The sequence below is a fragment of the Bacillus rossius genome, assembly GCF_032445375.1.
Source record: "Bacillus rossius redtenbacheri isolate Brsri chromosome 9 unlocalized genomic scaffold, Brsri_v3 Brsri_v3_scf9_1, whole genome shotgun sequence".
Classification (NCBI taxonomy): Eukaryota; Metazoa; Arthropoda; class Insecta; order Phasmatodea; family Bacillidae; genus Bacillus; species Bacillus rossius.
The window spans coordinates 14,028,816-14,053,178 of NW_026962012.1; the positions used below are offsets into that span (position 1 = coordinate 14,028,816).

Below are 24,363 nucleotides of genomic sequence, written 5' to 3' on the forward strand. Positions count from 1 at the left end.
CAAAATGTTTGAAGTGCTCTTTAGTTGTAACATTGAACCAACACTCTACAACGCTTACAATTGATACTATTACAATTTATAACTGGGGAATTCTTGTATGGACATACTGTTTTGGTATTCAGTATTTAAAAAACTACAGTTTTTTTCTGCGAATCTAGGAACAAAGTGGCTCGCAGTGTTTTTTAATCTTGGCTCTTATCACGAGTTCGGCTTTTTTATCAGCAACTAGCTGACCCGGCAGACTTCGTACTGCCTAATTAAATTGCAATAAAGTACTGTCGAAATGATTTGTAATGTGACATTTTTTTGTTCCTACATATTTTATAGTCGGGGCAAAAAATTTTCCTGAACAGAACCGTCACCCTGGTGATAGGGTGTTGTGAATAAGAAATATAATTAAATAAAAAATATAAATAAAAAGATAAATAAAAAATAAGTAATCTCTTTATTGTTAATCATGTGAAACATAATTTTTATTTTCATTGTAGTGCATGATTAGATCGGTAATTAGCTTGGTTTGTAGCATTTCGGGTTCTTCTACCTAAATTGATTCGTCTAATAGGAGGCATATCTATATTATAGATTATTTTGTCACATGCAATAATTAGCGATCATAGGTAAATAAACACTGCACAAAACACTATATAGGTAAGAATTTGTTTCGTGTATAAGTTGACAAAAGCAAACTCATTAGGGTAGGTAACCTAAAATCCAAGTAAAAAAAACCCTGACATTGACAGTTTGTTGTTGTTTCAACTTTTTTTAAATTTGATATGACTTGGAGTCAAATCCTTCAAGCCATATTTAAAATAGGAAAATGAAATAATAAAAACTTAAACTTATGAAATACTTTTGGTAACGCTGGTTTTGTTTGACTGATGTAATGACTTGAAAACTGATGCATTTTGAAGTAAAACAAATGAAATAATATCGCGAAGCTAACCAAATTGAACTATTCGATTTCGGTTTATTTTTTTTGTTTTGTTTATCTGTGCTCTAACGCACACTGTTTTGATAGATATGATTGAACTTTGTACAGAGGTAATAAAGTGCAAATTGACTCTTTGACGTTAGGAACATACCTACATTGTTTAAACAACAATGAGTGCTCGTTTTAGTTAGAAAACGTTTGTATGGGAAAAAGGAAAGGGCTGGTTTTAGGGTTTTTCCGGCAATTATTCGAATTTTTGTCGCCGTAAAAACCATCTTTGAACTTCAACGAACATTTAAAAAAAAAAAAAAAAATTGGCCAAATTGGTCCAGGCGTTGTTGAGTTATGCGCTTACCAACACATTTTGCGATTCATTATTATATTATAGATGCAGCTCCACTTCCACTGTGATAGCACTATTCATTTCTACATGGCAGTCTGGTAGAACCAATTTTAGTTTTGGGACTAAAGGAAAGCTAAATAAAAACTCTATTTAGTTGTAGTATAAAGTAATTCTTTAGTTTGCTGAGTACCAAATAAAAACATTGCTTTTATTAACATCTTAATATAAGTTATAGTATTCTATAATTTTTCAATTTAGTAAATTTTTGTTTCTATTGAAGTACTGCGAGTTAAACGTTAGTCAAAAGCTTTGTTTTATATTGAAACAAAACGTCATATAAACAATCTATATATAACTAAATATAAACAAACTATAAAATCTGGATAAACCTAAGTTTTCTGCAAAACTATGTTTTCATAATTGTATCACTATTGAAAAAGTTTATGGATTTTTACCTGTGTCTGTATTAAAAAAAAGCAAGTTTTTGAAGATTAGTCATGTACATAATATGTACCCTATCACAAAATATTTCTGATAATGGTGTTACCTAAAATATTCACAAAAATGAAGAATGAAAAACAAATTGAGTGCTACTTTGCATGTTATCGGTTATTTATTTACTACACCCGAAGCTATAATCATTATTTTTGTGTTACTTGAAACCAAAAATTAAGTTTCAGTAAACTTATTCATGTTTACTGTGATGGTTTGTGATCCGTTTGTACGCATAAGTTTTAAGTACAGAATGCCCTGTACTTTATTAGTAGATACGGTAAAAGTAATAGATTTTATTACCTTAGTCACTATCACACTAATTGAAAATTGGCTACAAAATAATTCTTTGAGAAAAGTTACTTGAATCGAATGTGCTGAAATAATCACTGCACCAGCTGTCACTACTCAGTCGTCAGCCGCTCATAAAAGACCGTCCCGGATAATTCGGTTCCCGATGCTCATAACTTCGCGCAAAAAGCCCGTCACTATATATCCACTTAAACACAATGTATCATGGTATTAAAATACCTTAAATAAAAACCCATTTTACTGCCCTACGGAAACTGTTTATATAAGGGGTGAGCATCCACTAAAATTAACTACCATATCAAACACTGCATGTATCCGTGTCAACAATATCCATGACTAGGGACCGGAAAAATTCGCGGATTCGATGACCTCCGGAATATACTCCACGATACTGTTCATACTTGGGCAAACATCACCTGTTAATTGGCTGCTGACTTGTGAGGCGTCTCAGCTGGGCAACTTGTGATTCGACACTTCCATGAGTGAGGGTCTCTAATTGGCACACAGTCCTGCAGATTAACAGTGAACCAATAGAAAAAGCAGCACAAATGCATAATTATTTGGATTCTAGCCTATCACGAAATGAATCCGCGAATTTTTCCGGTCTCTATCCATGACCATAACACACAAGCTATTCAAGCTATGTGCAGAAATGTCATCAGCCTATGTGAAACTGGTCTTAGATGACACAAAATTAGGGATAATTAAAAAGAAATGGTAGTAAATAAATGTTCTGAAAAAAAAAGGTCTGGAGCAATACCAGCCCACATATTCACGCGGGGCATTTCCACTTCAACTGACCTTCAACTGACCTTCAAGTCACTCATCGTAACCTTCATCTGAAGGGGAAGCCAGTTCAGACAAAAACGTTTAATACTTAGATTTGCACATATAATCTAGTAACATTTCCGTATTTGAAAAATTATCTGACGTACAGACACACATACACGCACACGCACACCAACACACACAACACACACAAACACACACAAACACACACACACAGAGAGAGAGAGAGAGAGAGTGTGTGTGTGTGTGTATGTATATTTGTGCCTTAAACCTATAACTTGAAAATAGTTAAAGAACAAATTTGCAACAAGGCAAATCAAAATGGGACGAACAATTCATGATTATACCAATTATTTTATTTATGTTTGAATCTAAACAGCATGCCAGTATAAATGTGTCGTCAAAATATTAAATATAAAATATAAACATGCTCTAGGTATTAACAAGCCTGTGGAATATTGGCCTCCTCCCCCACCAAAATATACATTGTGATTAAAAAAAAGTTATTTATTATATATTAGCTAATAACACGCAGTTTCTCTTGCTTATTTTCAGTGTATTGCTGATATCTCAATATTGAAAGAAAAGTATGTGATTAATACCAAATATTTTACTAATAAATTGACTAAATAAATTGTCAGTTACATAAACGTTTTAATTTTTGTATAACAAAACCATTAACGATTTTTTATGTGGTTATGCGTAGGCATTTTTAATTTTTATTAAATATTAAGTATATACGATTTTAGAACTCCTGTTTTAGACGAAGTAAACAACTTAAAAAAATTGTTAAACACGCACCATTTTTTTAAGTTACGTTTATGCCATTTATTATTCTAACCCTTTGATTAATTATTGTTAAAACTTTGCTTATAATAAATAAATAATTTCACCTAGTTTCAAATACCTCCGTTATTTTAAGATATTTGATAAAATAAATATTTTTTTTTGAAACTACACTACAGAATAAAAATTTCTCACCCGAAGTATTAGTTAATAATTAGTTATGCTAAAAATTACTTAAAATACATTTCTACATTTCTTACCCCTCTCCTCTTTTCTCACAGGGATGCCTATGAAAACAAATTAAGAAGCAAGTAAGTATGGCATAATGCGTAAACTAAATAAAACCAAACTCATCCTGTGAACTCAAAAATAAGTATATAAAACTTACATTTATATTGAATTACATTTTATCTTGCCAATACTAATTTCGTAAACGCCAATATTTTAATTTTTAAAATATATCTAACCCAAGTTACGACTTAATAAGTGATATTTCGGAGAGGTAGGTTTGATCAGAAAAAAAAATTAAAAGTCATAAGCATATTTACAATGTTTCATCCTTTAAAAATTATATCTTTAGCAAGTAGTAAAAAAGTATTGGAAGTTTTCGCATGTTCATAAATCATACCTCATAACTTTCATCCTTATGCCCCACTTGATTATCTTCAAAGATAGGACATTTATAATAAAATTAAAGAATTCACCACATATATACCTCCTTTGCTATTGAATATAGCTGTATAGTAAAAAAGGAACCTATTAAATATAGTAGGTAATGAATGTTATTTTTGCTCAGGTTCGTACGTCCGTCATTATTGGCCTTGGATATATGATGTATTTCTATAAAAACTAATATAGAAAAATGGTAAAACCACCCTACGTTATTATTTTTTAAAATTATTCATGGTCAGTTTCTTACATTCAGTTTTATTTGTTAAGGACATGTGATTTTTTTATGACAAAAATCTTACTCCCTTTTCACACCCTTAAAAGTCTAAAACCATTCTTCATCTCTTACCCTTAGATCTAATATATTCGAAAACACGCATTGTTTAAAATCAAAATTAACCCTTTCATGCCCACTGAGGGCAGGAATCTTGCTAAGTAATTTACATCATACTCATTAGTTTCTAAAATACGATTTTTAAAATATATCACAACTTACCCCTTTTTAATCTCCTTAAAAGAAGAAATAAAAAATATATATTGATTACGTTACTCTAGATGCAGGTTGTTTTATCTTAGTTGCTTACTTCTAGGTATAAGTATTAAATAGGAAGTGTTTGTTTTAGAGGTTTAACTTTGTAAAATGTTAAAATTTTGTTCGGTAGTTTTTATGCTCATTATTTATACTCAATATCTATTAGTATGCTTAAATAAATTCGGAGATACAATTATTAATCTTAAAACTATTATTACCCCATTTTCATTCCTTGGAATTTTAATTTTGCAAAATGGTAAAATTGTAGTTAATATTTTCCGTATTTTAGTTTTTGGTAACAATTAATTTTATCATATATAACTAAATTCAGAGCTTTATTTATATATATTTAAATAAAATTTACACGTTTTTCAGTACTTTAGGTTGAATTTCAAAATGATGATACTGTGGTTGATAATTTACGTATTTTAATTATTGGTACCTACCCAACATTTTTTCTTGTGCTTGATTATTTTCAGATAAAACTAATAATCAAAATACTATATTTACTCCATTTTCACCAACTTAGGACTGGAATTCTGTAATTATTAGCTTCGTTCTTAAGTTAGCCCAGGCAACTTATTATAAAAAGTCACCAAAAACCGCCAAGTAGTTTTCGACTGATCCTAGGACCAACAGACTAACAAAAAAAAAAATATATTTCAAAAATTTTTTTTTTTGAGTTCTCAGAAATTTAAATATTTATTTGCAATAATTTTTCATCATTTAATATACCTAATGTGAATTGTTTTATTCTAACAGTTTTATTATTAGTATACATCGAAATTTAAGTGTTTTTGTTGAAAGAGTCCGAGTGTTATTAAAAACGTGTTGGTTTGTAAAATATTTACTTTTTCAGAGAATTTTTCCGAGTGATTCATAACTAATTACTGGAATTTTTTTTTTCATATTCAACTTATATACTTAAAATTTTCGAAAGCCACTCTACCGATTTTAGCTTCACAGATCGTCATTAAGTTCTTTCATTGTATGATGTCTACACATAACATACTTAACATTTGTGCTTGAAGTATATGTAGGAGTAGGTTATACCCATTAAATAATTTTAAAAGTTATTCATTACATTGAAACAAAAAAACCTACGAATTGCATCAAAACCTAGCAACTGACAGTGACATGACGTCATGGAATCATGGTGCCCAACATCAAGTGACACTTATTAATGTAAATATATTTTAATACTGATATTATACAGTAATAAAAATTGAAGCAAATACATTTTATGTTATAATACACTTTTAAAAACATACACATTTTTTATAATATACATCCTACTGCTAAAGATTTCACAAATGCTAAGGCTTTCAAAGTTGTACACCGGTATGAGCACATATTTTATGATATAAATCGATATAATTATAATCAAAATATTTATATAATTATAGTTGAAATAGGTCTACAAGAAGTTAGTCTTGAATATGTACAAAAAAAGAAAGAGTAGTATATCATAGTCCTTTCTGCGGCAGATTCAAGGTTCAGTAGCCAGAGGAGCCGACCGCCATCTTGAATTGTGATGGCATGGCAACAATCTTAGATGACCTTGGCCCAAGCCATCTTGGATGACTTTGCCATTGACACAGGGTGCCATTTTGAATTCGGCCAATTAGTTTTTCTAGACCTTTCTGCCATTTTATTTTCTAAAATTTTCCACCATTTTATTTTCTAGAACTTTCCAGCATCTTGAATCTTGGAATAGAATGACCCACTTCCGAGTATTGAAATTTTTTTAATGGTGACATCGCATACTTGAACACAGCCACCATTTTGGATTCGCTTTTTTTGAATAATTATGATGCTACATCTATCATACTGAAAATCTTTAATTCATATGAAAAATCAGAATACTATTAATTTAGGAAATGATTATTTAATAAAATTGTGATAGTATAAAACTGACATCACATAGAACTTAGAGATTTAAGTTAAAACCCGACAAGGTCATTCGATTAAAAATGGCCACTGCTCCCTCCTCATTGATGTCCTCCATCAGACTGACATCCACTACTAATGCACACACACACACATACACACACACACACATATATATATAGCTATAATGTATCCAACTATGAAGTTAGTTAAGCAGTTTGGAAAAGAAAAAAAAAAAGCATAAAAGTTACACTCAGAATTGTTAAGAGTAATTTGAAAATCGTGTAAAATATCGTATTAGCAATTCCTTTATTATTTAAAGAAGAACAATGATTACAATGTTATCAAAGTTACAGTTGGATTGGTCGCGATAGCATGGCGCAGTTGCTACACGACAACCGCGGAGCTCACAATAAGGTGCACACCGAGAAAAGCCAGTACTAGTGTTTTGGATACGGGCTGGACATTTCTCGCTCGTACATGAAGGCGCGTGCATGATCTCGCAAATTTTGAGTCCATTTCGGCAGTGGGAAAGTGACTGATGTGTGCGTGGCTGATGTAATTGCGCGCACAAAGATAGCTCGCACGCTTACACCATCTTATCTTTGCGTTTCGTCAGCCGTCACCTCGTCATACGATCGCGCGCGTGTCTCTCGCCCCGCAGGCGGTGGGAGGCAGTCGAGAGGCCGGGAGGCACAACATAGCCCGACATGAGGACGTCTCTGCTGCTGAGCTGCTCTGCTGCTCTGCTGCTGTGCTGCTGCGCTGTCCTCGCCGGCGCTGAGGACTTCTGCGCCGCGGGCGAACGTGAAGACGGCGTCTCCTGGTAACAGCGCCGCGTCCAACGTCACCGGCACTAAACCTTCTCCGTGTCACCCATCCCGTTGCCAGGCAATGCATAGCTCAGTCGAGAACATTCGATGCTAGTAACCCAGATATTTGCGATATATAAGAAGAGGGAAAATACAACTTACCCATGTTTCACTTTATGTTTATTTTTTTATTATCTTATTACATAAATCCATAATTCAAGTATTTTGAAGAGAAATTAATTCAAAAAATTAGGCATACGCGATTATGAAAATAAACGGCGCTTTTTAAAAGATTAGTAGGCTACATTGTGTCCTTGTGTACACATGAGTAAACGTTCTTACAAGAAAAGAAACATAGAACAAATGTTAGATATTCAATTATATTTCTTTAGTTATAGATGTAAATGTTTAGTTAGATAGTAACCCACTTGGAGTGCATCTTTAACTAACGAGTTTATTGAGTAATCTGTATTGATCAGTTATAATATTGTTACGATCGGGTTCGTAAAGGATAGGCCAATTAATGATTTTACTAAACAGTTTTATTTATTGCCACTATTTACGTCACTAACAAATATTCTTCTCAAAATGCCTAATGATTAATTACACTTAAAAATGTTTCTTCCCCAGTCACTCGTTTCTTACACACCGCACACCTCGCTGGGCCGCACCTCTGGCGCAACTTTCGCCGCAGCACCCCTCGCGGACGTACGTCATGGGACTCCGTCACCGCACTCCGCCGCCGCCGTCGCACATCCCTTCGCTGAGCATCCAATCGACGCTTCGCTCGGAACTCCGCCGCGCCCACGACACTATCGCCCTGAACTGAACTCTCCACCCTGGCGCTGCTCTATCACCCGGAAACTCCGCCGCGGGAAAACTCCCAGCTCCCAGCTGAACTGAACTCACTCGGAGGCCGGCATCCCGGGCTTATATATCACAGGCGCCACTTCTAGAATTCACGAGCACGGCTGGGGCCAGTCGCGTCATTCCGCGCCGACCCGACGCGAGAAATATCTAGACACGCGTCGGCAGCTGCCAGGTGGCGCGCGGAACTCCCCCAGCTGTCAGGTGTCAGATGTCAAGCTATCAGCGTCGCGCGGGGAGTGGAGGACTGGAGGGAGGGGTAGCGGCGACACAGGTGCGCACGGCACATTTCATGTTGCGGCGGGAGCGTGTTGTCAGTGGCCGTGTGGAGCCGCTAGCCAGCTCTGCCCCTGCGCGCCGCGGCCCTGCTTACATTTCGTAACAATATTAAAAAAATATTTAGTTAGTTGCATAACGTTCAGCAAACGCGAATAATATTTCGTTCAAATAGCACTGTGAAAAACTATAGGTACACTAGAATTAAAGATCTTTAAATCGTAAAAGTCTACAAAAATGCAGTTATATTATTTATTCTTAAATTAAATCTAAAGAAATGTTTGTCAGCAATATTTTTAAATGCTGTAATTATTAGCTTCAAAGATAACAGGATACTAAATTCATATACATTTTACCAAGAAAGTTGTTATTTTTGTAGCCGTCCAATTTTACCTAATTGTTTATTTAATAAATTTAATTTCAAATTAATTAACAATACCTAAATGTCATGTAAATAATTATAACTTAACGGAAAAATCTGTTTTTAATTTAACATTTTTAAAACATCTAGTAAATTTAAGTAGGTAAAATCTGTTTAAGAACGTAAAGCAAAATTTTAAATATTTAAAAGAAAGGGCTTGAGAATATATATTTTTGTAAAAAAATTTTGATATGCAAAGATTTGCTTTGTATATGTCATGTGTCTGTGCCATATTGCTCATAGTATGGGAGAGAACTAAAGTCAAAATATTATGTGGTTTCTTACTCATGCATGAAGTTAAGAATTTGGCGCGCTTGTTTATAACACTTTAAGTTCCAACAATGGTGTTATCTATGTTATCACACATTGTGTCGTTTTAACTATTCTTAAACAAACGTACTGTAGCAAGCAAGCAGAATTCCATGAGTAGTTAACTCAGTGCTACCATGAAGTACGATACTTAGGCAGAATTTCCAAAACGGAAACATAAGGTTATATGCATGTAATGTGCTACATCTGGAATCTAAACAATATTGCAAGTGTAAATTACCGTTATCAAAATCTTAGCTATGCCATGGCCATACCCTTAAATTAATGGAACAGATTTTTGTTCCTATACGTAAGTAGTATGTAAATGTTCTCCGAGCGCAGGCTTCAGGCTGTGGAGCCGAGAGCCGGTCCGCCAAATTGGATTGTGACGTCACGGCGGCCATCTTGGATGAGTGTAACGGGACACATTGTAACGGGACAAGTAGATCACGGCGGCCATTTTGGATCCGCCATCTTGGATGACGTCATTTTGTTTTCTCGAACATTCCGGCATTGTGTTATCCGCCATTTTGAATTATGAAGTCACCGTTGCAGTTTCCGTTACGATCGCCATCTTTAAAATCTTTATTTATTATCCGATTTTAATAAAAGAAATAAAATTTATAAAAAAATTCATTTAATAAAATTTTTAATAAAATATTTAAAAAAACAAGCATTTACGACACGGAGCTCGGAGTCCTCGGTTCGAACCAAGCAAAGGCAAAAAAATTAAAAAATGGCAACCGATCCAAACCTCACAGTGGCTGCAGGCAGACTGGCCCCCACCACTTTTTGCCATTCATATATATCGTCACCTAGTATGACGTCATGTCTGCCATCTTGTCTTCGATTCTGGAAGCCATCATCATTGTATCGTCGGCGAGAGTGCGCTGACGCCATGTTAGTTTAATTCTTATCCGCTAGAGTGCAGTAATCATTTATTACTGTGATACCCGCCATCTTGAAATTTGGACCCCATCTTGAAAATCCGTAATTATTTAGCTAGAAATTCGGGAAAAGTTCCAACATTCTTAAAGAGACTTTAAATCCTCTACTACCATCATCCTATCAAACATCAAGACCAACATTTTGGTAATTCATAATTTTAATTTTAGAGATGCGGGAAAAAGGTCAAAATTCATTAAATAAATTTGTAATCTATATACTGATTGAATAGATCGACTAAGGTCCTTGGTTCGATCCCTGGCCGATACAAAACAACATTAATATTTTAAAAAAGTACCACTAAAGTGTCAGGTTTGAAAAAATAAAAACACCGCAAGTTCTTTTTTTTAAAAAAAAACTTTTATTACATACTACACTACTACAAGTACAAAAAAAAATACACAGTCAAATTACTAAAGTTTTGTGGATTTCTCGATTCAAACAGTCTTCTTAATGGACGAAGTAAGTCTTTTACATGTTCGTAAATGTCTATTCAGTTTATCTGGTCGACATATTGGTACACCACAATTTTCACACAAAGACGAATTATCGACTTCATTAAAAGGACAGTGATATATTTCGTGTCGTTGTGCACTTTGAATGTTTGCCAATGTTTTGTTACAAAATATACAGCTTGATTCCGATGAATGTACAGCCAGTCTATCACAATTCCTGAGGTGCCGTTTTAATCTTCCATATTGTACAAACTTGCTTAAACACATGTTGCACTGATATTTAATGCGTTCAGAGTTATTACTACAATTGTGTATTAGATAATCCCGTAATTTCAAGTTATTGATCTTCTCACAGTACGTGCAGTCGGGTGATGGAACACCGCTGGATGCTCCTTCCTTCATCAATGACACTGGAACTGTTGACAACCATTGTAACACTGCTGACATGTTAACTTCTGAAGCCGTTGATGTCTGCTCTGCAGAAGATGTTGCACGCGTCGAAATCTCCTGCTGTGCTGAGAGAGCAGGTGTAGCTGTAGACATCGTTGTCATCGTGCTCTGCACTGATGATGGTAGACGTTCGATCCAGGTTGGTGTAGATAGTGGTAATGATGCCATCGAGTTCTCAAGAATAGCTAGATACCGGTCTATTATGTTATACAAGTCTAACTATCCGATCCGTTCATCACCGCAGCCAGAGACGGACTGAAGTTCATATCACCAGAGTCTCACTTATATAGTCTCATCAGCTGGTACAACACATGAGTCAAAACCATAACCATGTTCATTATACTCGCACTTAACTTTCTCGGAGCATTTTTTATAATGATGTTGTAAGCTATCGAGACGTGAAATTAGTTTATTACATTTTATACACTGAAACATTATTCTTTGAGCATTATTCTGACAGCTGCTTCTTTCATGTCTGCGCGCATTTGTAGGTTTAGTAAAAGATGCGCCACAATATTTGCATTGATGCGCTGTACGCTCTTCATTAAATGAAGTCTGGAATGCAGATGATGAAACTTCAGCTGATGATGGAACAGCACGTATCGTTGTCTCCTCTGCAGTCGGTATCGGGATCTCCACCGCTGTCGCGGTCTCCTCTGCAGTCTGTACCGGGATCTCCACAGCTGTCGACACCGCAGCCATTGAGCTCTCCGCTGCCGTGGTCCCCTCTGCAAATGGTATCGGGATCTCCGACTCCATCATCGCTGCTGCCATCGAGGTCCCTGCTGCTGATGGTAAACAGTCTATTCTGGTCGACATAACTAAACCTCACGAAACTACCTAAAGAGAGCAAGTCCGTACTGCACCGTGGTCAGAGGTGAACTGCGGGTCCAGTCGTCTGAACCTCGCTTATATACCCGCGGTCTAATGGTATACTAAATGAGTCAAAACATTGTCTGTATTTAAAATTATTTTTTTATTAGGTACCTAAAAATTATAGAAAGAAAAACACACACAAGTTCAAATTTTACACATTTATTTATAAAATATACACAAATACACATTAGGTTAAGGAATCAAGCATTTTCACAAGCAAAGTCTTCAATGCCGCACACACTGTAACATCAACTCCGGTTCCAACTGGTTCGAAGGCCACGGGATCAGGAACACAGGTTTCCAGCTGGTCATCTTCTGCGACGTCGACAACTCCGACAAGACATGGTCGATGACATCTGTGACCACGTCTACGCCTGGGCTTTGGCTCAGTGCTAGTTGGGACAGATTCACTGCCTGAACTGCGACGGCGAGACGCACACCGTTTGGACGTCTGCGTAGAAGCATCACAGGTCGAAACATGTTGCAACACGTCCATGTTTGGTGTTGCACATGCAGACGAGGCGACTACCTCAGCGATGGTAGCAGGAAGGATTGTGTGTGGTCTCATGTGATAGACGGCACAGTTTCCAGGTTCGCAACAATCTACCAGCTGCTGAGGTGGTTCGTAGGACACAGGAAAGTGCGCAAACCGCCAATGCTGAGCGCCTCCATCACAGGTTTCTGTATATGTACATAGATACGCGGAATCCCAGTAGCTGTACTCGACACTGCTGAAGCTAGGTCTTGCGCTCACGTATACGTTAGCAGGATGAAACGTAAACATCTTCTTGCGGGTAGAACGACAACTGAAGGCACGTACATATGTACGCCATTTATATATGCAGGCTCCTACTAACACTGTGCGTGCCATTTCTGCATTAACTGCGAGTTTGTACAGGCACAGACACGTTCGAACATGTCACGTGGCTGCACGTCGTATATTGCACTAAGCTTGCGCAGGGAAGGACAGCCGTAGTCGGTCTGTAAGTCTACAATTTCAGCAGGTGCATCACACAACTTGCTCAGCCATTTCTTCTGTTCAGGTCCGGTAACGTAAATTATTTCGTTTTGAAATAATAAATCTTCAATAGTGTTTTTCACTTGGTGGTACGGAATTTTTCCTTCGTCCCACTCTAGTCCGTGATAATATTTACATAGCCATTCATTCGACCGTTTACTTTTTTCGTCTAGTAGTTTCCAAGGATACGGAGGTCGGAAAGTGCGAGTTCGAGTCTTGTCTTCGGAGGTGACGCTAATGTCCTTGAGCACGAATCCATTTTGGCTCTGGAAACCTTGCAGGTTGCAGTACATCTTGTCGCTAGCAATGCTCGGTGTAACTAAATTATCATCGAAAACGAAACGGTATTTATGTCAGAATTTTCACAAGTATGTCTCGACAACTGTACGATGCAAGCCGATCGTAAAGTATCAGACAAAAAGCATAGGTGTTTGGCGGAATATTTCCGCTAGTCGTTATCTCGATCCTACAGTCGATGATGTTTGAATTTATTCGATCATTCTGTTTGGAAACGTCAAACACCATTAACGGAGCCTTGTTCTTGAAACTGTCGGGACTCAGTATCGGTGACTGTCTCCACCCATAGTAAGCTTGCTGAAACTTGGCATACATTTGATATGCGAGAAGAAATCTTCCACTTTCAAAGTCCATGTTCATGTCAACGTACGGATAACTTTCGCTGTTAAAAAATATTTTTACATTACGTATTTGACAGTTATCGAATACGGAGCGACTCACTCCTGCATTGAGCTGTCTTCCGGTCTGAAGCCCGACAATGATGTATCTTGGTTTTTCCGTAGCGAAGCTGGACTTTACTATCCAATTGATACGCTGACTATGAGGCAAGCCAGGATAAGTTTCCAGGCTCCAGGATCGGAATGGCACATCGAAGTTCTTGCCATTTTCTATGTTCTTCAACATCTTGACTCGTTCAACAGTGCTCAGTTGGATGTGGGGCAGTATCCACTCGATAGACTGTAGTGTTAGCGAGACATCTTGAGGGTTTTCTGCAGCGACGACAATTGCATTAATGTGCGTGTTGGCTAGAAGCAGTACGAGCTCTTGTTTCGAATTAATGATTATATGCTTGTAGTCCTCAGCGAATCCAAGAAGCATGGACAGAGGAACACAAACTTCGAACTTCCCTTCGGCATAAACCGGAAGCTTATATTCATCCTCGAGAGCCCAACCGACCATCTTTGCAGCAGACAGTTCATTTGGCGTGAGCGAAAGGTAATTTTTCATAGCAGATGTTATGCCTGCATCTCTCGTCTGGTCTACCACGACACCATTGAGTACATATGTAATGCGCTCGATTAGGTGAAGAATACCATTGCAGGATATTGACGTCGTTGTCGGGTGCGTACCATACGCTTTTGTCAGCGTGCCTCTTATACGTAGAAATGACTGCGAAGGTAAAATACAAATATCTTGGTGCTGTACTGTAATGCGTACTTCCGATGGTAGTGCGTACGGTCCGAGCAGGAAAGGCTGGTACTCGTGCAATTCCATTTTCGTAATGCTGTCTTCAAAAATACCGGATCTTCCACGTTGAGGATTTCGTCTTCCATATTTATTCGGCACTTGTCCAATACTGAGAAGATACTTTTTGCTGTCAGGTGTTAATGCACCGATGTCTGGTAGAGAACTGTTCTTATTCACGGCAATACGATTTCTTTTATAATTGTTCGGTGTTACGAACTTTATGCCCATCGCTTCAAGTGCAGATGTAATGTAATTTCTTCGTCTTGAAAATTCACAAATCGTTCTCGCTGGTCAACGATTCTGACGACGACTTCGTGTACGCACTTCACGACGACTGGAACGTAAATGATACTTTGCGGTACTTCTACCAGTTTATATCCTGGCGGGACCATCGGCGAAAACTCTTGCAGCATGTTGCTTAGTATTCCTTTGAGATACGTTCCACTTGCCAAATTACAGTTTATTCTTATGACATTCACAGGCAAAATGTTTACTGCGCGCGTAGATTTTACGTTTTTCCTGTATCATACACCTTTGATTCGAATCCGAGCATCGTACCTATGGTCCCAGGTTTCGTAAAGTCGACATTTTCACTGCATGTTAGAATGCTTTTTTGAGTGTTTGGATTTCCACGCAGTTGAAAGTCTACATCCTGTGGTAACATATCCCTGATGTACTTTGCAATGTCGTCAATTTCGTAAGAGCCAACAGGTAACTGTATTTCATGAGCGGTCCCATCGCTTTTCAGGAAGCAGATCTTGCAGTTTTCCTCGTCGATATTAGGTATGGCATTATACGTTTGAAAATATACGAGTCCGATACACCATTCTCCGTCTAAATCCAGAGGCGGGAAATGAACCGCCCGCAGCTCAGATGCGTGACCTGTCAATGTAAGTGTTATCGACATGACTAATAAATTATCATCACTGCACAACCTTTAAGTAGCAATTTTTATTTGTCAGCTAATTTTTGTTTGTTAAAAAGCGAAGACACAAGTGCCGCAGTTTGTTTGATTAGGCCTCTGTTCCATTTCGTAATTGTAAAACAACGTAGTGGACCGGCCCAAGTACTGTCGCAGTTCTGGCGGAGGCTGTAAATTTCCAAAACTATCGTAGTACTCGGCCATTTTTCCAGACTTTACATAGGCCACCCAGTGCGTGCCGCGACCCGCCGACTTGTCTAAATTAATTATGGCGCACTCACGTGTCTTTGGCTTGCTGGGCAAAGTGTCTCGCATAAACACGCCGCGGAAATATGGTATTTTCAGTTTTCGAGCATACCTGAACAAATATATATTGGTGAGCGGACGTTTCGGCAAAGAACTTAGGATTTTTTCATTTGTTTCTTTCTCATGCCTCGACCTGATTTGTTAGGTTGCAAGTAGAGTCCTGCGCCTTTTTTTTACCCATGGCAATGTCTTACATGCTGGCATTGTGTCGCTGTGCTTCTTTTAACTGCTTGCGCTCATTCTTCGAAGTGTTGACTGCCCGCACTATACCGCTCGTTGCACCGATGAGTTCGCCGAGAGCACCCAATGCAGGCAAAAGCAAAGGAAGAATACCTCCTATAATCTTCTTGTCGAGAGTCTGTAATATTTGCTTGGCTTTTTGCACGCCTGCACCAGTCTTGCGTTTGGTCTTGCGTGAGTTAGTCTTTGAGTTGATGGAGCTAGCTCGACGAGCACCCAGTCCTAATTTCGTCTTTGCCTTCATGATTTTGGAAACGCCCCACGCTGCGATTTTCTCTCCTAGACCCGCGTTCGACGATTTACTTATATCTTCGGCTTCCTGTACAGTATCTCGTCGGCCCGGTGTCTGGTATCCAGATCCTTGCTTAATAAATATGCGATATCGTGCTGCTTGCACTTTTCGACGAGAGAATTAATGCCCACGTCACCGCGAGCTAACCTTTTCGCTAGTTTAGTGCCGGGGCCGCAGAATCTGTAGCCGGGAATGTGTAGCTCGAATGGCAGATTGTTTATCAGCGAGTTCACGAGTCCTGCACCGATGTGTTTTTTGTTCTTACCTCTTCGAGTCATTACGCACAACTGACCAGAAAGTATAAATGTGTTTGATTTTATACAATTACTTTAGTACAATGCAGGTCGTCAAGCAAGACGTGTATTTGCCAGTACGTATTATGCAAGACGATGTATTTAGTGTGCGTGAATCACGACATGGCTTACTGTTGCCTTCTGCCGTACGTTGCATAATGGCGGGTCCGTCTAACTGTGGCAAAACGTGCGTTCTGCTGAGTATACTGGAGGAACCAAATGGTCTTCGGTTCGAGAACGTTTACTTGTATTCCAAGTTGTAGCAACAGCCAAAGTACCAGCGCCTAGCAACTGTTCTACGCTCGGTGGATGGTCTGTAGTATTTTCCGTTTAGCGATAATACCGATGTTGTACCTCCAAGCGAAACAAAAGCCAATTCCGTGTTTGTTTTCGACGATGTAATGTGCGAGAAACAAGGCATAATACAAGAGTACTTTTCCATGGGCAGACACGCCAAGGTAGACTGCGTATACCTGTGTCAGACGTACAGTCGTATTCCAAAACATCTCCTACGAGACAACGCAAATGTCATAGTTTTGTTTCGCATGGACGAACTTAATTTACGCAACGCTTATGATGATCACGTAAACACCGACATTCCATTCCAGGAATTCAAAGACTTGTGCTCCTTGTGTTGGAAAGAAGAACACGGATTCCTAGTTATAGTCAAAGACTGGCCGCTATATAAGGGCAGGTACAGACGAGGTATCGATCAGTTTATCGTCAAACATGAGTCATAGCATTTCCAAATTTGGACGCTGCAGTCGAGACTTACGTACTGCTCTCAAGTCTCATGTCGACGTTATCCGCAAATACATTTCGCTACTGGCTTAAAAGGCAGAAAGTGTGAAAAAGGAATTACTAGAGTATCTCGTTGCTATCGACCAGCATATGGAAGCCTCGGATTCTCGCATTCGCGACATGATCGAAGTATCGAATGCACAAAGACGTGACGATTTGAGGACTTTTCAAAGTAGTCTGAAAGCATCACTATCTCACTTGTCAACAAATTCAGATTTAGCCAAACACAAGAAAGAAGTTTCTGGGAACGAATAAAAAAGTATAAAAGGAGGTCTTGCAATAAGTTTTCAGCCAGTACAATGTCGGACCTGTCCAGTGGCCTTCATCGAGCTATACAGTCTGTTCGTGAAAAATATTTACTTGCTAGACGAACCAGACTTGCACGTGAGATGGAAAATGAGGAGATATTTAAACCAATCACTAGTCGCCTCGATGAACTTAAAAACAAAAAAGAACCAGCCATCATTGTGAAGACAGAAGTTGAAGATGAAATGCCAACTGTAAAGAAGAGAAAGTATGAACCAGATCGAGAAGAAGAGGACTTAACAAGTACAGAGTCCATGCACAAGAAGAAAATACTGAAAAAGGGACATCAAGTTAATGAAATGGTCCGACCATACCAGATATCGTTTACGAGCCGGAATAATGACACGACCTATGGAGTGTACAGAAAACATAATAAGTGGTTCCTCGGTGCTAAAGAAATAGACTTTCTACCAGGAAATATCGTGCGCGTAGAAGCGTTCAAAACGCGCAGGACTCCGGGTCTGTACGAATTGCTGTTTCGCAGGGAGCCTAAAGGATATTCTCACAAAGACTTACAAGAGTACAAAAAACTGCAAGAGCTAACCAATGCACATTTTCGCGATAACGATCCAGATAGTGGTGTATACTTATAAAGACGAAGATCATGAAAAAATCGACAAGTAGTATGTAAATGTATTTCCTAGATCAGGATGCAGGATGTGGATTGTGATTGTCGGTCCGCCATCTTGGTTTGTGACGTCACGGCGGCAAAAATTCCTCAAAATTCCTCAAAAATGACTCAAAATGACTCAAAATTTCCCGATTTCGAGGGAAAAATTCCCGTTTCGAGGAAAAATTAGGATTTCAAAAAACCACAAATGTCTTTTGCCTTAGAAAGAACACAAATTCCTAAAATAGGCTTAAGCATCCTTAACTCAAGCCTCAGTTAAGCCATTTCTAGGAATAAGGATACCATGACCTTTGACCTTGACCCCGGCGGCCATCTTGGATCCGCCATCTTGAATGGTGTCATTGTGTTCTCGAAAATTTCGGTGACGTGTTTTCCGCCATATTGGATGATGACGTCACCGTTGCAGTTTCCGTTACGGTCGCCATCTTTAACTTTTTTATTTATTATCCGATTTTAATGAAAAAAATTCCAAAATTCATCAAAAAATTTACGTATTTGAATTCTGTTTGATTATATCGATGTACGTCCTTGGTTCGATTCCCGGCGAGAGTAAACGGTCGATCCTTCCTCCATGAAAGCTACCTAGACTGATCTACCACCAATACCAAGGTATATATCGTCAACTGGTATGACATCATGTCCGCCATCTTTTCTTCATCCACTGGAGACCACCATCTTGTTTTCGTCTGCTAGAGTGTGCCGATACCATGTAGTATAATTATCTGGTCACCATACTGTTGTCCTCAACTGTTGACATTGAACATTGACCTTGAACTTTGACCTTGACCTTGAACTTTGACCTTGACCTTGAACTTTGACATTGACCTTGAACTTTGACCTTGTCCATGAAATTTGACCTTGACCTTGAAATTTGACCTTGACCTTGAAATTTGACCTTGACCTTGAAATTTGACCTTGAACTTGAAATTTGACCTTGACCTTGAAATTTGACTTTAACCTTGAAATTTGACCTTGACCTTTAAATTTGACCTTGACCTTGATATTTGACCTTGACCTTGAAATTTGACCTTGACCTTGAAATTTGACTTAGTCCTTGAAATTTGACTTTGTCCTTGTCGAACATAATGGATCCGACATTTTATGTTCAGTACATGCTACCAGGAGCTACCACCTGCTGGAGTATGCCATATTGTGTGTACTTGTATTATAGAGTACATTTCCATCTGGATAATTTTATTCTAACCCGCTACAGTGCAGTAATCATTTATTATGGAGGTGCCCCCGCCATCTTGAAGTTCGGCCGCCATCTTGAAATCATGTAATATTGTAGCTAGAAAAGCGGGAAAAAATCCAAAATTCATTAAATAAATTAGTAATCCGTATAATGATTGATTGGATCGACTTAGGTCCTTGGTTCGATCCCTGGCCGATACAAAACAACTTTAATTTAAAAAAAATACTAAAAAAGTGTTAGGTTTGAGAAAATAAAAACACCACAAGTTCTTTTAAAAAATTTATTACTTAAATTCAATACACTACTACAAGTACAAAAAACACTGACAAATTACCAAAGCCTTGTGGATTCCTCGATTCAAACAGTCTTCTTATTGTACGGACTAAGCCTTTTACATGACTTTAAATGTCTATCCGATCCGTTCATCACCACAGTTAGAGACGGACTGAAGTTCATAGCACTTATATATAGTCTCATTAGTCGGTACAACACATGAGTCAAATCAATAACCATGTTCATTATACGTCCCGGAGCATTTTTTATAATGACGATGTATGCTATCGAGACGTGAAATTAGTTTATTGCACTTATTGCACTGAAATTGTATTCTTTGAACATTATTATAACAACTGCTTCTTTCATGTCTGCGAGCATTTGAGGTGATAGTAAATGATGCACCACAGTATTTGCACTGATGCGAAGTACGCTCTTCATTAATTGAAGTATTCAATGCTGATGAAACTTCAGCTGATGGTGGAACAGCACATATCGAAGTCTCCTTTAGTGTTGTCAGAGGCGTTGCCAACGGGATCTGCTCCAACATCGTCGGCGCTGACGTTATGGTTCCCGTAGTCGATTCTACATCCTCCATCGAGTTCGACGTTAAAGTCGGTAATGATGCCATCGAAGTCTCAAGAACAGGCAATTACACGACTTATGCACCAGAAGAAACAAACTAGGTGATCCGTACACCGTCGACGGCAGTAACAAACTGAGCGTCCTGCTGTCTAGGACTCGTTTATATACATTAACCGGTTTGAATAATACGCTAGTCAAATCAAGAACAATTTACCAAAATACTAGAGTCAAAACAACATTAAAAAAATAAAAGCACCATCAAAAAAGGAAGCACATTTGGAAGCATCATCAAAAAAGGAAAAACAATAGGAAGCACCGCCAACGAAAAGGCAGCACTTTTGGAAGCACCGTCATCGAAAAGGCAGCACATTTGGAAGCACCGACTACGAAAAGCAGCACATTTGGAAGCACCGACAACGAAAAGGCAGCACATTTGACAGCACCGACAACGAAAAGGCACCACATTTGACAGCACCGACAACGAAAAGGCAGCACATTTGGAAGCACCGACTACGAAAAGGCAGCACATTTGGAAGCACCGACTACGAAAAGCAGCACATTTGGAAGCACCGACTACGAAAAGGCAGCACATTTGGAAGCACCGACAACGAAAAGGCAGCACATTTGGAAGCACCGTCATCGAAAAGGCAGCACATTTGGAAGCACCGTCATCGAAAAGGCAGCACATTTGGAAGCACCGACTACGAAAAGGCAGCACATTTGGCAGCACCGACAACGAAAAGGCAGCACATTTGGAAGCACCGACTACGAAAAGGCAGCACATTTGGCAGCACCGACAACGAAAAGGCAGCACATTTGGAAGCACCGACTACGAAAAGACAGCACATTTGGCAGCACCGACAACGAAAAGGCTGCACATTTGGAAGCACCGACTACGAAAAGGCAGCACATTTGGCAGCACCGACAACGAAAAGGCAGCACATTTGGAAGCACCGACTACGAAAAGGCAGCACATTTGGAAGCACCGACAACGAAAAGGCAGCACATGCGGAAGCACCGGTAACGAAAAAGGCAGCACATTTGGAAGCACCGACAACGAAAAGGCAGCACATTTGGAAGCACCATCATCGAAAAGGCAGCACATTTGGAATCTCCATCAACAAACAAAAAAAGGAAAAAAGGAAGCACAAGTTACGAGATCTAAGTCTTAGTTAGAAATCAGAATACAAGAAATAAAAACATTAAATTCTTATAATTTAATTTATTTATTTTATTGCTTTACATTATACAAATTCAAGTAAAACAAGCCATTATTGTATGTAGCCAGCATTCCTCAGTTCCTTGAGTATGAAGGATATTTCTTTGATGCACGAATAGTTTCCTGCACAAAGCGACCCATGTAGAAGTCTTAGCCGGTCAACCAATTAGTTTGGATCTTTCCATGATGTGTAATCATTCACTTCTACCACCATCTTCCTTGCACCTTTATAATAAATATTATGATCTCTGGTGTCTTCCGTTTTACCACCAACCTCAGGGTAACTTTCATGTTTGAGACGGCGATCATCACAAGCTTGATCAGATTTATTTAATATATCACGTCGTTTCCACCGTTTTGGTTTCAGGACACCGCTACATTCTTCGATCTTGGCAGCTTTAGGTGCTTCATCATAATCTATGTCTTTGTCAACAGCCTCAGAGTCACTGTAACAATCACCGTTGAAGGAATCGTCTTCACCCAATTTACCGTAATAATTTGATGTTGATGATGTTGAAGTGTCTTCATCGCCTTCATGCTTCCTTTTTAGGAGTCCATCATTTTTACAAAGTAGGAAAGATCTACTTGAATTCGGCTGGAATACATTCTCACTTTTCACGTTAAGGATTCTTCCATTGTCTTCATTCTTCCGTAAATCATCAACCTCCTTCAATTTAAGTTCTTTGTCGAGATCGGAAGAGCCAAGAAAATTATTGACGTAATGCAGATCACTCTTCCTTAGGCTAGTAGATTCATCGTTGTCCTCTAGCTTGTACGCAGGCTTGGCGCTACAAGTTCTGCCATGTCTTTTTAGGCTCTCTCTCCGCGTAAACGACTTGCTACATCGAACACAACTTATCATATTGCGCAGTGGATTTTTAACACAGTCATTCTTCTCGTGTTGTCTTTTATTCTTTCTCAAGAAAAACTCTTTACTGCAAAACTTACACCTATGTTCTTTCGATACAGCGTCAGATCCCAAATCGGAATTCATATTAGTTACTGAGACTAATGCCAGATACCAATTGAGTGTTTTAAATTAGATGCAATACTTAAATAGAAATTTTTTCATATTTCATCAGCGAGAATTAATATATCTCATGCAAAAGTACTTTATGCATGTAGTTCTGCTTTTCAACAACAGATGTCGCCACATGTTGCTTGCAGGTAAATAATATTTAGTTCTTTTATGCGGGATGCGGGATGCTCACTAACGATTGCAAAAGAAGGATGGCTTCGCTAGACTCCAAGGAAAAGGAAGTTCGTCTTGCATGTTGGTGCTCCACAGATGTCTCATGGCGTAATATTAATTTAACTGAGTAATGATATTTTTTAATTCCACCTGATAAAAATATTGCAAGTTTTGATTTAGTAGCAGAAATTATCGAATTAAATGTAACTCCAAATAAAATGACATGTCTCATCAGACAAAAAAAAAATCCATGCAGAGAGTGGTTTCTCAGAATAGTCAGAAACACTTGTAGAAACCACAGGAATGATTGCAAGAACACGGGAAAAACCATCAAAATATTGACAAGAATAATCAGGAGCACACGGAGAAAACCACCATAATATTGACAAGAAGAATCGGAAGCACACGGAGAAAACCGCCACAAGTTTACTTTGATATCATAAAAATACAACAAAAATTAATAAAAAATTAAAAATAAAAACGAAAAAAATTCAAACATTCTGCTAGCTTGTGAACTTCTCTTTGATGTGCAAAGTTAGAGTTCTAGTACAAGCCAGAATGTTTGAATTTTTTCCGTTTTTATTTTTAATTTTTTATTAATTTTTTTTTGTATTTTTATGATATCAAAGTAAACTTGTGGCGGTTTTCTCCGTGTGCTTCCGATTCTTCTTGTCAATATTATGGTGGTTTTCTCCGTGTGCTCCTGATTATTCTTGTCAATATTTTGATGGTTTTTCCCGTGTTCTTGCAATCAATCCTGTTGTTTCTTCAAGTGTTTCTGACTATTCTGAGAAACCACTCTCTGCATGGATTTTTTTTTGTCTGATGAGACATGTCATTTTATTTGGAGTTACATTTAATTCGATAATTTCTGCTACTAAATCAAAACTTGCAATATTTTTATCAGGTGGAATTAAAAAATATCATTACTCAGTTAAATTAATATTACGCCATGAGACATCTGTGGAGCACCAACATGCAAGACGAACTTCCTTTTCCTTGGAGTCTAGCGAAGCCATCCTTCTTTTGCGATCGTTAGTGAGCATCCCGCATCCCGCATAAAAGAACTAAATATTATTTACTTGCAAGCAACATGTGGCGACATCTGTTGTTGAAAAGCAGAACTACATGCATAAAGTACTTTTGCATGAGATATATTAATTCTCGCTGATGAAATATGAAAAAATTTCTATTTAAGTATTGCATCTAATTTAAAACACTCAATTGGTATCTGGCATTAGTCTCAGTAACTAATATGAATTCCGATTTGGGATCTGACGCTGTATCGAAAGAACATAGGTGTAAGTTTTGCAGTAAAGAGTTTATCTTGAGAAAGAATAAAAGACAACACGAGAAGAATGACTGTGTTAAAAATCCACTGCGCAATATGATAAGTTGTGTTCGATGAAGCAAGTCGTTTACGCGGAGAGAGAGCCTAAAAAGACATGGC

At 38.1% G+C, this 24,363-nt stretch overlaps 1 protein-coding gene across 1 annotated transcript in view; it reads left to right on the forward strand.

Moving 5' to 3' along the window:
• LOC134542717 (uncharacterized) overlaps positions 1-24,363 on the forward strand; it is an 80,853-nt gene that overhangs the window by 38,349 nt on the left and 18,141 nt on the right. Inside the window, exon 8 of the mRNA XM_063387191.1 lies at positions 7,449-7,570. Coding sequence (XP_063243261.1) covers positions 7,449-7,570 — 122 coding nt within the window. The remainder of the gene's footprint in view (positions 1-7,448; positions 7,571-24,363) is intronic.